A 13,552-nucleotide genomic window follows, 5' to 3' on the forward strand; every position below is an offset into this window, starting at 1 on the left:
TAGTTTATTTACGATCTTAGATCAAACATCAATATACACAGAATATACACGGTGAAAAGAGAAAATAATAATGGAAACAAAGTCTAAAATGTCATCAAATATCTAAAATCAGGAATCTTTGACAGTATCCGATTGCTGTGCTCTAGCTTCTCTTAGTTTGGTCAATGTATAACAAAATTTAGCAACCGCCAGGGATATTGTTGGGTCCCTGTCTTCTAATAAGCATATAAGGATTGTCTCAACTGAGTGGCTTTGGAGATCTTTCAGATACCGAGATAAAAATAAATCTCTTTCATCAGTATAAAGTGGGCAATGTAACAGTGAATGCGACAATGTTTCGGGAGCAGCTCCGCAGAGGCATAGTCTCTCCTCATAGGGTTTTCTCTCAAATTTCCCTACTAGCATCGCTGAGGGTAAAGCATTCAAGCGAGCTCTTGTAAACGCCCAGCGCAGCTTTGGTGAATAGATTGTATAGAAATAAGAGGCTGTGACCCAGTCTTTCTTGGTGCTTAGGAATTATAGCAGTCTAAAGTAAATATTAATACATCGGTATATTGCCCTTCAGTCAAAACCTCTCAGGGTAGCGAGTGTAACAAATACAATGCTGCAAAAACATAATCATCATATATGAAAAGCTGCAAGAAAATAACGAAAGCCACAGAGCAAAGTGACTAAAAGAACGAATACCAGTTACAAAGAAACCCCAGTTAAATCACATTCTGGGAAGCCTGGGTAAATCAAAACACAAACAAAAAAAAGCAAGTTTTTCCCTGGCACTGAAAAATATAACCGATTTAGCATCAGCCACGACAGCAAGGTCACTCTTCTGTCGCTGAACCCAGCTCTTGTGGGTTCCTGCTCTAAAGCTGGCTAACTCCATGCTAGGGATCATTAGGAAAGGGACTGAAAATACAACTACCAATGGAGTAATGCCCTTATCCAAATCTATGGTGAGGCCACACCTGGTTACGGTGTACAGTTCTGGTACCTGGTTGTTTTAAGGTACAGTCACCACGCCTTAAAAAGATATTGTAGAGCTAGGAAATGTCATAGAGCTAGAAAAAGCACCTTAAAAAGATATTGTAGAGCTAGAAAAAAGTGTAGAGAAGAGCCAGAGCAACTCCTCTACAAGCTAAGACTACAACGTCTGTGCCTTTTTAGTTTAGACAGAAGTGGGATTGGGGTGGGCGGGGCATGACAGAGTTGTATAAGATTATGTACAATGTGGGTCAAGTGGATGAAAAGAAGTTTTTCTCATAATATTAGAACCTGGCATCATCCACTGATGCGAAGTGCTGGGAGATTCAGGACAGACACGGCCTCTTGACACAATGTGTAGAGAAGCGGAACTATGGAATTTCCTGCCACCGGATGTGGTGATGGGCCACCAATCCAGATGGTTTTAAAAAGGGGATTAGACAAATTCACGGAGAATAGGGCTATCAATGGCTGCTAGCCTGGATAGCTGTATGTTTCCATCAGGATCGGGGCAGGGGGCATGCCCGTGAACACCAGGTGCAAGGGAATAGCAACGGGAGGGGGAACTGCCCTCTTTGCCCCACTTGCGGGCTTCCCAGAGGCACCTGGCTGGCCACTGCGTAAAGCTGTGCCTTTGGCCTGATCCAGCAGGGCTGTTCTTACATTCGTATGCTCAGAGCTACCAGGAATCCTGATCACATCCCCCTCGGAGGGACCCACAGTCTGTGTCCCTTTCAGCTTCCGGCCTTGGCAGAGGCCCTGGTTCAGCCTAGAACAGGATCACTTCAGTCAGACCAGGAGTTGGCACCAATTTTCACGGTACAGCACTCACCATCCGAGTCTTTCTGGTTGGGGTTGGAAACGAGGCGGCAATTGTCTGGACCGGGGGGCACGTAATCGGGGATTCCGTCGTTGTCGTCGTCATTGTCGCATTCGTCCCCTAAGCCGTCGTTGTCCGAATCGAGCTGGGAGCTGTTGGGGATCTCTGCGCAATTGTCTTTGGTGTCCTGATGGCCGTCACCATCACTGGATAAAGAGAACACAAGGGATACAGAAAGCTTTCATATGCAGAGTCAGACTACTGCTCCACCGAGCTGCACGGATGAGGTTTCTGGCAGAAATCTCTCCTACTTCCCAGCCTGCCTGGAGAAGCCAGGGGTTGAACTTGTGACCTTCTGCATGCAAAACAGATGCTCCAGCACTGAGCTACAGCCCCATCCCCTGAGGAAGCAGGAACGAGGCTGGAAGGAGAAGGGTGCCGGGATGTTCCAAGGAGCCATCCTGTCACTAGGGGGCAGTGTGACACTTCTCGAGGACCCCATCTCTTTTTCAAAGATTTTTTTTTTTAATCGAAGTCGTAAAAACGGATTCCGATCCAGTGAGATAAAAGTTGCAAATGTGCATTCCAATAACATAATCATTTATTAACCAGCGGGGACTTCTTGAGCCGTAGCCGAGCGCCTTAGCCAACAACAGCACACAGCTACTCATAACTTAGTGGGAAGTTCACATAACTCCGTGGAAAGTGCAAAACAAACTAGCCATCCCGAGAAGCGACGAAGATGCACATGACCAATTAAGCACAGGTTTACAAGGATAGGTTTCCACACTTTCAAGCATCTTTCTTACTCACCTGTCTTCATTGGTGTCACAGACATCACCCACCAGGTCACTGTCTGCATCTGTCTGAAATAAGCCAAAAAATCCGGTGAGCAAATCAAAACACACACACACACACAATCTGTGCCAACAGACTTTTAAAAACACATGAAATCTTGGCAAATTTGAGCCCTACGTTAACTGGTCAGCCATCCCAACCTTTACTCTGGGACTCTTAAAATAAGACAACAGCATCTGTACATGGAAACATTGTGCAATGTTCCAACTATGATCCAGTCTTTGAAAGCCCAACCCAGTTAGGAGATCCCACTGAAGAATTCTCTCCCATAACACATGTTGACTCCACACCCTCAAGTCTTCATACAAACGAATGCAACCACAAACGGACACAAGTACGGAATCCAAGACTAGGTTTTTCCCAAGTTTTTTTAAATATTAGAAATCAGAAGGTCATCTTAAATTCAGAGTCCTGTTCTTTTCGAGTAAATGCAGGCCTGGCCTGTATTATCCTCTACTTTAACCTCTCTGCCGCCTCCTCCTCCATGATCTTGGATAATCCCTTTTGAAAGCCATTTAGATGGCTGGCCATCACCAAGTCCTATGACAGATTCTTTATCTGTGTTTATATCCTGCTCTCTCTCTCCCAAGAAGCCCAGAGAAGCATACATAGTTATGCTGATCCTCACAACAACCCTGTGAAATAGGTCAGACCAAGAGGTAAGTGACTGGGTGAAAGTCACCCAGTGTTGAGTTGCGTAGCAGAACAGGGTTTTGAACTCGGGTCTCCCTGCTCCCAGTCCAGCACTCACTATACCACACTGGCTCTGTATATAGAAGTGCTTCCTTTGATCCGTCCTGAATTTCCTGCCAATCTTAATTCCTTATTGACCTTCAAGAGAGCCCTTAAAACCTACCTGTTTGGCCTGGCCTTCCAGGGTTTTAATTAGTTTTAATTGTTTTAATGCTCTAACCTGGTTTTTAGGGTTTTAATTGTTCTTATTGTTTAATTGCTTTTTAAGATGTTTGAATTGTTAATTGGTGCTTATATTTATATTTCTGTTTTAATTGTTTTTGGTTTTAATGGTTTCTGTTTTAATTGTAAGCTGCCCTGAGCCTTTTCGGAAGGGCGGTATAAAAATTGAATGAATGAATGAATGAATGAATGAATGAATGAATGAATGAATAAATAAATAAAATTGAGTGATTCCCTGCTTTTAGTGTAACGGGAGAGGGAGACAAACTCAACCCACATTTACAATCTCCACTTCCCCAGTCCATGCATAGTTTTATAAACCGCGATTCAGCGGCCTTATTCTAAATGAAAGCAGTTTTAACAGCACTGCACCATAAAGGCACAATACAGTGGTAAAGTCCAGGTGCAGGTTGTCCACCTCAGTGAGGACTAGCCCCTCTCATGGCCCCCACGTCTGGTCTACGACTACGACAAATATTTATATGTCACTTTCCAACCCAAGTTCCGAAAGCGGTTTACAAAGATATGAATAAGTAAATAAAATGGCTCCCTGTCCCCAAAGGGGCTCACCATCTAAAAAAAGAAACATCAGATAGACACCAGCAACAGCCACTGGATGGATGCTGTGCTGAGGGTGGAGAGGGCCAGTTGCTCTCCCCCTGCTCAAGAAAGAGACGCGCCACTTTTAAAAGGTGCCTCTTTGCTCAGGAGATACCCCACCAGCCTCTTCTCCCACTGCTGCGTTCACCAGGGGCAAAGTGGTGGGCATTCACCCATACCTGAGTCGGGTTGCTCGTCTCCGGACAGCTATCACAGGCATCACCCACCCCGTCTTCATCACGATCCGTCTGGAGCGGGTTGGGTACCTTGGGGCAATTGTCCAACACGTTGGGGATTCCTGTGCGAAGGGCGGGGGGGAGAGAGAAAGAGAAAGACTCCGCTCTGACCCAGGCCCAAGCACCTCGGACTCAAAGCGGCCTCATCCAGCACCATGCCTGTCACCGTCACATTCCTGGGCACAAATATGCTCAAAAGTGGTTTGCAACCAATTAAGCGATGCATTCAAACCAACACCGATTCACGTTTTTTTTCTTCATTAATCCCCTTTTCGATTTGGTGGTTTTCCAATCATACACCACTGCCCAATAGCGGCAACCTCATCTTCCCTTTCCTCTTTAGCCCTCGCTGACCCTCACTCCTCAGCCCTCGCTTGCCCTCACCGTCCCCGTCGATATCGTTGTCACAAGCGTCTCCCTCCCCGTTGCCGTCTGTGTCTTTCTGGTCATTGTTGGGTACGTTGGGGCAGTTATCGCAAGCGTCCCCAAAAGAATCGGTGTCCGAATTCTGCTGGTCTTTGTTGGGAAAGAGGCGGCAGTTATCCTGGGTTAGTGAGAAAGAAGATATGCGGCCATATTTAGAGCGCAGTTTGGATGGGGGACATACAGAGCTGCCTGACAGCGTGTCAGACCATTTCGCCCTCCAGGCCAAAATCTACTCTGACTGGCAACAGCTCTCTGGAAATGGGTAATTGGAAGAATATATACATATATAGGGAGGAGAGGAAGATGGATGGATGGATGGATGGATGGATGGATAGATAGATAGATAGATAGATAGATAGATAGATAGATAGATAGATAGATAGATAGATATCTCACACACACAAAAATTGCTCTTTTCCCCTTACAGGATTTTCCAGCTGCAACTTGCATTTTGGACGGTATAGAAATGTATTAAACAACAACAACAACAACAACTTCTTCTCTGCTTCACCCAAGTGCTTTGGAGCAAAGGGGGAAATGGGAAGGTGCAGAAATGGGGTGGGGGGAATCTTCCTCAGTCTGTGAGGTCCTGGAGTCCCTCCCTCTTGCAGGGATTCTCAAGAGAGGGTGTTGGACTACAACTCCCATCACCCCCCTTTCCATCACGGTGGCTGGGGATGATGGGAGTTGTAGTCCAACATCTGGGGACCCAAGCTTGAGAATCTCTGTGATGGGCAAGCCCTGGACACCTCCGTCTCACTTCCAAGGAAGCCAAGCTTTAGTGTACCTCCACATTCTTGATCCCATCGCCATCCGCGTCGTCGTCACACTGGTCCCCGATGCCGTCGTTATCGGCGTCCTCTTGTCCCGAGTTGGGCGTGAGCCGGCAGTTGTCCTGGAAGAAGCAGGGGCAAGAAATCAGGTGCTGCGCCGTCGACCGGGTTCATCTACTGATCCATCTAGCCTAATCGCTGAATACGAACCATCGGAAGCTGCCTGTTACGGAGTCTGGCCACTGGCCCAGCCAGCTCAGGGCTGGCTATTCTGATCGGCAGCCGCTTCTCAAGGTCTTGCCCAGCCCTGCCTGCAGATGCCGCCAACCAAGGACTGAACCTGGGACTCTCTGCGTATGAAACGCGACCACCCAGTTGAGGCCCCTCCCCAAAATTTATAAGCATGTCCCACAATGAGCACGAATTGAAATAAAACATCCTGCTAAGTGGGCAAAGAGGCGCTTTGTAAAATGGAGTCTCTCTTCTCCTCAGCACGGGGGGGGGGGGGGCAACTGTCCCACTTCACCTCAGCATGGCTTCCCTCCAGGGACAGTTGCTGGTGCCTCCCTTGTGTGTCTTTTTCTTATTATTTTTCTTTTTCTTTCTTTTTAAGATTGGAAGCCACTTTGGGGCAGGAAACCATCTTTCTGTTCCTTTTGCTCTGGAAATCCCTTTGGAAACATTGTTGGCTGAAAAGGCCGAGGGAGTAGATGCTAGCCATAAATAATAAATAGAGTATCCCCCACTTAGGCAAAGGTCAGCCTTGTTTAGCGGCCTCTGCTGACCAGGCCAAGAGGCACCTTTTCCAAAATGGAGGCGCTCTCGTTCTGAACAGGGCGAGAGCACGACTGCTTCTCCTCAGCCCAGCCTGACTTCCTCCCTGCGGCTGAAAAGCAGAGTGGGCAGGTGCGCCATCAATAATAAATGAGCTTTGCCCCTCCTCAGGCCAAGGTCGGCCTTGTTAAGCGGCCTCTGCCAAGAATGGGCCCCTTTTCAAAATGGCGTCAAGGGGCGTCCTTCCAAAATGGCGGCTCTCTTGGAGCTCCACCCCCCCCGCCCCACCCAGGCAAAGGTCAGCCTCATTAAACGGCCTGTTAATGAGCTCAGGAGGCACTCTGGAAAGTCATATTTCTTAATTCTAACGTTTATATCTTAATTAATATTCATATTTGTATCATTAAAGTCTCATATTTACACCTTCTTATATGTATACTTTAATTTATCTTCACATTTATATCTGTGAGGTCTCATCTTTAAGTTTCTCATATTTCTCTATACTTCAAAGTCTCATATATGTCTTTATACTTCTAATATTGTTCAAGTCTCTTCCATCCTGCGGGGGGGGGGGGAATTCTCTCTCTGTATCCCAGGACAGCATCACTCCTAGGGGCTCTTGCTGGGGTTTCTCAAGTTTCCTTTTGGACTGCAAGCTCCTTGGGGGCAGAGAACCAGCTTTCTCATTCCTTTTGCTATGGAAGCCACTTTGGGGGACATCTGGGGCCGAAAAGGCGGAATGGACAAATGCTAACGATAAATAATAAATGAGACCTTGCTGGGGTCTCTCTTCGGTTTCTTTTCAGATTAGGAAGATAGAAAGCTGCTTCCTGCTGAGTCAAGCCCTTGGTCCATCTCGCTCAGTATTGTCCACACAGACTGGCAGCGGCTTCTCCACGACTGCAGGCAGGAGTCTCTCTCAGCCCTCTCTTGGAGATGCCGCCAGGGAGGGAACTTGGAACCTTCTCTGTTCCCAAAGCAGTCCCATCCCCTGAGAGGAATATCTTAAGAGTGCTTAGGGGGCACAGGAAACACCTGGTGGTCCCCATCCCACTGCAAATCGATACACGCCCGCCAGTGCAACACCCTAACCACGCCCCCCACGCCAACAGCAGACACGGGGGGCGTGGCCAGAATCGAGAGGAACGCTCCCGATTCGCCCCAGTCAGCGCTTCGTTCCAGCGCTGCCTGGGAGTTCCTTTCTCTGCTCGCCCCTTCTTACCTGGACGCAGTGCTTATAGTTGTCTATGCAGGGCAACGGTTCGTCCGGGTAGCCATCGATGTCCGTGTCGGGTCCACAAATGTTCCCGTTTCCCGCCCAACCCACGTTGCACTGCAGGAGAGAGCAAAAAGAACACCGTGTCTGCAGGGAATGGGGTGGAAAGACCGTGCGTGGCCCCCCCATGTGGGTTGAAATATTGTGTGCTTCAAAAGAGATCACAGAGCCGGGGAAAGTACAGCGAGGAGCTATCAAACCGATCCGGGGGCTGGAGAACCTCCCCCACGAGAAACAGTCCGCGTCTTGGGGGCCTTTTAATTAAGAGGCTTATCTTCTTTGGAGGCCCTTCCGGACAGCCATCGAGGCCCATCTTTTCAGCCTGGCTTTTAATAACATTTAATTGGTTTTAAGTGGCTTTAAAAATGGGTTCCATGTTAATATTTTGATTGCTTTTATGTTGTGCCTTAATGTTGGATTTTAAGTGGGTTGAATTTATGATGTAAACCGCCCCGAGCCACATTAGGATGAGCGGTATATCAATGAAATAAAGACAGACACACACATACACACAAGAGACATCAAAGGGGTTTATAACATTTTGTACTGTGTGGCATTCTCTCCGAATGCCAGAAACTTGTGGTTGTCCAACAAATCTGACTAGCAGAAGATCTGGCAAAGGTCAAAAGCGCTTCTTCCACATAACCTGTGGTTGATTTATGAATTTGCCACCACAAAATGTGGCTCTCCCTTCGGTGGCTTTAAAGGAGTAGGCACACACACAGAGGAAGAGGAGGAGGAGGATTCTAGCCTCACGATACCTAAACAGAACCTCCATGCTCAGAGGCAGTCTACCTCTGAATGGCAGAGTTGCTGGCGGAGAGCAATAGCAGGAGAAGGCTTCGTGCCCAGCTTGTGGGCTTCGTGGAAGTATCTGGGTGGCCACGGCTGGAAAGAGGATGCTGGCAGGTCCGCGAGAGGTTTCCTCCCCAAAACCCAGCCCGTAAGACTTACTGCACAGGAAACGTCCCCGTTCCGCTCAAAGAGGCAGTAGCCGTTGATGTCGCAGGGGTTGTGGGTGGGGCTCTGGCAGGTCTTCTGCGGGGCGCAGCTCCCCGTCTGGTTCCCCACAAAGCCGGATTTACAAGGCCCGCATTTGTAGGATCCCTGGCGAGAGACGTGGAATGAGGATGGGAGACATCTATATGTAAACCACTTTGGGAACCTTTGCTGAAAAGTTAGAAATATCAGTAACAAAGAGAGCCTGGCTTCTGAGCACCCCCATGGATTTGAACCCGGAGCTCTGGGGGCCAGGCACTCCTTGAGGGGAAAGCAGGCGCTGAAAAACTATGGCGGTGGCGGATATTTATATACTGCTCTTCAACCAAAGTTCTCAAAGCGGGAATAAAGAAGATGGCCCCCTGTCCCCAAAGGGCTCACCATCTAAAAAGAAACAGAAGGCCGACACCAGCAACAGCCACTGGAGGGGTGCTGTGCTGGGGATGGAGAGGGCCAGTTGCTCTCCTCCTGGTAAATATAAGAAAACCACCACTTTGAAAGGTGTCTCTCTGCTCAGTTAGCAGGGATATAACTGAGCCATTTTGGAAGGGCGGTATATAAATCAAATAAATAAATAATATAATATAAAATAAGTTGACGACAGCTTCAATCTGCAAAGCTTGGCACATCTGGAGTGTGTGCTCTTCTTCAGGGGCATCCTTATTCTCTTGTAGGAAATGATACCCTGGGCTGGCGCCTTCGGCCGGTCCAGCAGGGTTCTCTGCCTTGGCCACCCTGTCTGGAATACGGACTCCATCCCAGACTGCCTCCGTGCACCTGCACCCTCTCTGGCCGTTGGGGCCTGAGTGACCAGCCCACCGTTCCGTACTGGTTGCCCGGCACCAGCCCACCGTTCCCTTGACCCCCGTCCCCGGAGAACGGACTCACCACGGTGTTGGTGCAGATGGCGTTGGGGTCACACCCGCCATTGTTGCCGTCATTGCATTCGTCGATGTCCACACAAACCTGGGAGGGAAGGGAGAGAGGACGTGGCCTAGAACGGGGCGTGGCGGGGGGCAGCCGGTGCTCAAATTATAGGTTGCTCATAGCCCCCTTAGGAACGGAGGAAGCTGCCTTCTACGGAGCCAGACTCCTGGTCCAGCTAGCTCAGTACTGTCTACACAGACTGGCAGCAGCTCTCTGTGTTTTCAAACAGGAGTCTTTCCCAGCCCTACCTGGAGACGCTGCCAGGGATTAAACCTGGGGCCTTCTGCATGCAAAGCAGATGCTTACATAGGAGACTGCCACATACTGAGTCAGACCCTTGGTCTATCTATCTCAGTATTGTCTTCACAGACTGGCAGCGGCTTCTCCGAGGTTGCAGGCCGGAGTCTCTCTCTTGGAGATGCTGCCAGGGAGGGAACTTGGAACCTTCTGCTCTTCCCAGAGCGGCTCCATCCCCTGAGGGGAAGATCTTGCAGTGCTCACACATCAAGTCTCCCATTCATATGCAACCAGGGCAGACCCTGCTTAGCTATGGGGACAAGTCATGCTTGCTACCACAAGACCAGCTCTCCTCTCCACCGAATGCTTTGCCACTGAGCTCCAGTTCCACCCCTATACAGAAGTTTCCCCCCCACCTCTTGAATTATTTTCTCACCTGTTTACTGGCCTTTGCGTAGTCAGCCCCTACCCCGGAGACGAGGTTCCCTTTATAGCCTGGCGGGCAGGGTTCACAGCGGAAGCCAGGGGCTGTGTTGAGGCACTTGGACCCGGGAAAGCAGGGGTTGGCGTGGGCACACTGCAAGCAACAGAGACTTCAGTGAGGAGGGAGGCCGGCCAGTTTCTCGCCTTCCCCGCCTGTTCCCACCTGGTGACACTCCCCGCTCACCTCATCGATGTCGGCACAGTGGGTGCCGTTGCCCTGAAAGCCGGGCGGGCAAGGCCCACAACGGTAGCCCGGGTACTCGTAGGTCTCCATGCAGTCAACACCGCTGAAGCAAGGATTCGGGTTGCAACGGGAGCGATGCTCATGGAAGCCTGCAGTGGCAGAGAAGTCACAAAGAGCTTAATTATAGATGTTTGAAAAACTAATTATAAATTAAAAACTGGATCAGCGGGCCGACAGGAGGGTGAAAGGGGCATCCTAACCATCTTAGCTTTCTTTGTTTGTTTTGTGTGGGTTTTTTTTTTTAAAAATCAGGTTCCTAGTCCTTAAGAATGCTGAAATAAGGTTGCACCCATGTGGCTAAAACAGGACAAGCCTTCCTTTCCTTCTTGTACCTTCCCATTAACTTCCAGTATAACTGTAAATTTCACCTACTCCAGCATGTAAAAGATAAGGGCCATGGGTGATATAAAACTGATGTATTCCTTCATATAAGTGTGAATGAGTGAGTGAGTGAGTGTGTGTGTGTGTGTGTGTGTGTGTGTTCAATGTGAGTCTATGTTTTCGCCAGTTAAAACTTTCGCCTGTTAAAACTGTCCTGAGCCTTAAGGAGACAAACTTAAATATAGGTAGCATGATTGCTTATTCTGAGCAGGAAACAGAAAAATCCAAAGCCCCCTCATTATCTAGGGATTCTTTTCCACATACTCAATTTATTTCAGTCCTGGAGGGAGCTTGTTGACCACTTAAACAACTCAGTGGCTGAACAGGATTAGAAGGATCATCATCTTAGGATAATATAATTAAGCTTGTGTCCACCATGACAGAGAAGGAAGTCAGATAATATAATGGTGTCCTAATCTGCCCATCCTGCACTGCTAACACTCACCGCACACCTGGCATTCCATGATGGTGTTCCGTATCAAGGACATCTCCTTTACCTGGAAAGAATTGATAGGTATCACGGCAGGGCCACAGAAAGGGAACTGGGGCATGGCCCCAGTGGGCTTCCAGAAGCGTTTGGTGGGCCATGGTAGGAAAGAGGATGCTAGACTAGATAGGCCTTGGGCTTGATCCAACAAGGATCGTCTTATGTTCACTGTGATTTCATGGGAATGAAGCCCTTCTGGAGACAAGGTTTCCAGGGTGGGGGGTAAACTGGGCACCCCACTCTCAGCACCCCACTCTTTTCTGCCACATGAGTCTTGGACAAGAAGCTACAACTAGCCTAGAAAGCGGGCTGGAAGCTTTGGCCTAATCTAAAAAGGCATGATCGAAGAGGAATCTGTTTTCCGAATATGAAAATGTCAAGCAAACAAGCTTCATTAATAAGACAAATAAACTAACATTCAATTCCTTATCTCTATAGGCATTTACTCATATTTACCTGAATAGAAGAAGACCCTGAGTTTCATATAGCTCCCTTTCAAAATATGGGTTAAATACTTGTTTATACTAGTACTTGCCCAAGAGGAAGAAGACCATGAATTTAAACACACACACACACACACACACACACACACACACACACACACACACACACACACACACATTCTAACATCAAAGAACTTGGGGGGGGAACGAGTCTTGGATTCAGGTAAATACAGTCAAGTATAACAAAATCCTTGCTCCCCTAAGAATGTTCTTTGCCACCCTTTTGCCCCCCCCCCCGGCCGCCTCCACCAAATTAGTTGTTCTAGACTAGTCACCCCTGCAAGGCGGGCTACATCCAGGCCCATCAGCACTCACCTGGTCTCGCATATCTTCCTGGAGTTCCATCAGGATCTGGTTGAAGAGGGTGAACTGTTTCACGAGGGCCTTCGTTTGCTCACCTGTCGTACAATGGGAAAGTTAATCGCCCCTGCCCTCTAAGGGGCCTGGAGAGAATCCATCACCCCCCACCCCATCCCAACAAGGCCAGGAGAGGTTGCCTGTCTCCAGCCAGGGGAGACATTCCCGCCGTAGTCCTTATAGACACTTCTGGGAGAAAAGTGGATTGTCTGGTAACCCTAATTGCTGGTCCTAACACACAGGGGAGTTGTTGCTCACAGAGATGGCACAAGCAATGCCACTCGAAATCCATAGAAAATGGCGGCCCTCAATGGACTGAAAACCACTGGGCGATGTGCAACTCTAGACTTTTCCCAGGATCAATGGTCTATAGCCCCTCCTTCTCACAAATTCTATAGCCGCCTTCCCACAAATTCCCAACGAATTCTCCTTCCCCTTCTTCCCACCAAGATGCAGAGAAAATGGTGGTTCAGTTTTAGCTGGAGAGTTCCTGAGACGACAGATTTTGACCTTACAAATATGATATCAGTCTGGACCCTTAAGGAGAAAAATGCAGGGATGAAGGGCAGAGAGCTACCCTCCAACTTACCAAAGAGAGAATTGATCACGTTGGATACTGAAAGGGGAAGAAATTTTAAAAAACAAAGTTAAGATGCAATGGAAGAACCTGAAGGAGTTCCATTAAACGCTTAAGCGTAACAGATACAAATAAGCAATCATGAATGATCGATATAGTTAGAGAAACTGAGAGGAGCAGAGAAGGTGGCTGTTCTAATTCTTATGTAATTGAGTTTCTTTGGGGCTTTTATTATGCTTTTTTTTTAAATTTGCAAGCTAGCCTAGAAACTAATTGAAGAGCAGTATATACATGTGTACTAGCCTGAAAGCCAGCATGGTGTAGTGGTTAGAGTGCTGGACTAGGACTGGGGAGACCCGAGTTCAAATCCCCATTCAGCCATGAGACTCGCTGGTTGACTCTGGGCCAGTCCCTTCTCTCTCTCAGCCTAACCTACTTCGCAGGGTTGTTGTGAGGAGAAACGTAACTATGTACACCTAGGCTATGTACAACTCTGGGCTCCTTGGACGAGTGGAATATAAATGTAATAATAATAATAATAATAATAATAATAATAATACAACACATGGAATGGAGTTGCAGCTCAGTGGCAGAATGGACTGCAACTCCCAGAATCCTCAGACAAAGGCTACTGCTGCTGGGAGTTGTAGTGAACAACATCTGGTAATCCCTGTTAGAGGGAAAACTTTGGAGAGGCCACT

At 48.2% G+C, this 13,552-nt stretch overlaps 1 protein-coding gene across 8 annotated transcripts in view; it reads right to left on the reverse strand.

Moving 5' to 3' along the window:
- The window catches only part of THBS3 (thrombospondin 3), a 40,469-nt gene that overhangs the window by 15,603 nt on the left and 11,314 nt on the right, over nt 1–13,552 (reverse strand). For all 8 annotated transcript variants that reach the window (XR_008312131.1, XR_008312129.1, XR_008312128.1 and 5 more), the window contains exons 5-17: nt 12,864–12,890; nt 12,233–12,315; nt 11,373–11,424; nt 10,487–10,635; nt 10,256–10,396; nt 9,544–9,621; nt 8,611–8,763; nt 7,603–7,713; nt 5,621–5,728; nt 4,792–4,951; nt 4,351–4,469; nt 2,612–2,664; nt 1,811–2,004 (exon numbers count right to left, since the gene is read on the reverse strand). Coding sequence is in view for 4 of the 8 variants with exons in the window: in XM_053277317.1 (XP_053133292.1) it covers nt 1,811–2,004; nt 2,612–2,664; nt 4,351–4,469; nt 4,792–4,951; nt 5,621–5,728; nt 7,603–7,713; nt 8,611–8,763; nt 9,544–9,621; nt 10,256–10,396; nt 10,487–10,635; nt 11,373–11,424; nt 12,233–12,315; nt 12,864–12,890 (1,428 nt within the window). In the remaining 4 variants the exon portion in view is untranslated. The remainder of the gene's footprint in view (nt 1–1,810; nt 2,005–2,611; nt 2,665–4,350; nt 4,470–4,791; nt 4,952–5,620; nt 5,729–7,602; nt 7,714–8,610; nt 8,764–9,543; nt 9,622–10,255; nt 10,397–10,486; nt 10,636–11,372; nt 11,425–12,232; nt 12,316–12,863; nt 12,891–13,552) is intronic.

This window comes from Hemicordylus capensis, chromosome 14 (genome assembly GCF_027244095.1).
Source record: "Hemicordylus capensis ecotype Gifberg chromosome 14, rHemCap1.1.pri, whole genome shotgun sequence".
Taxonomy (NCBI): Eukaryota; Metazoa; Chordata; class Lepidosauria; order Squamata; family Cordylidae; genus Hemicordylus; species Hemicordylus capensis.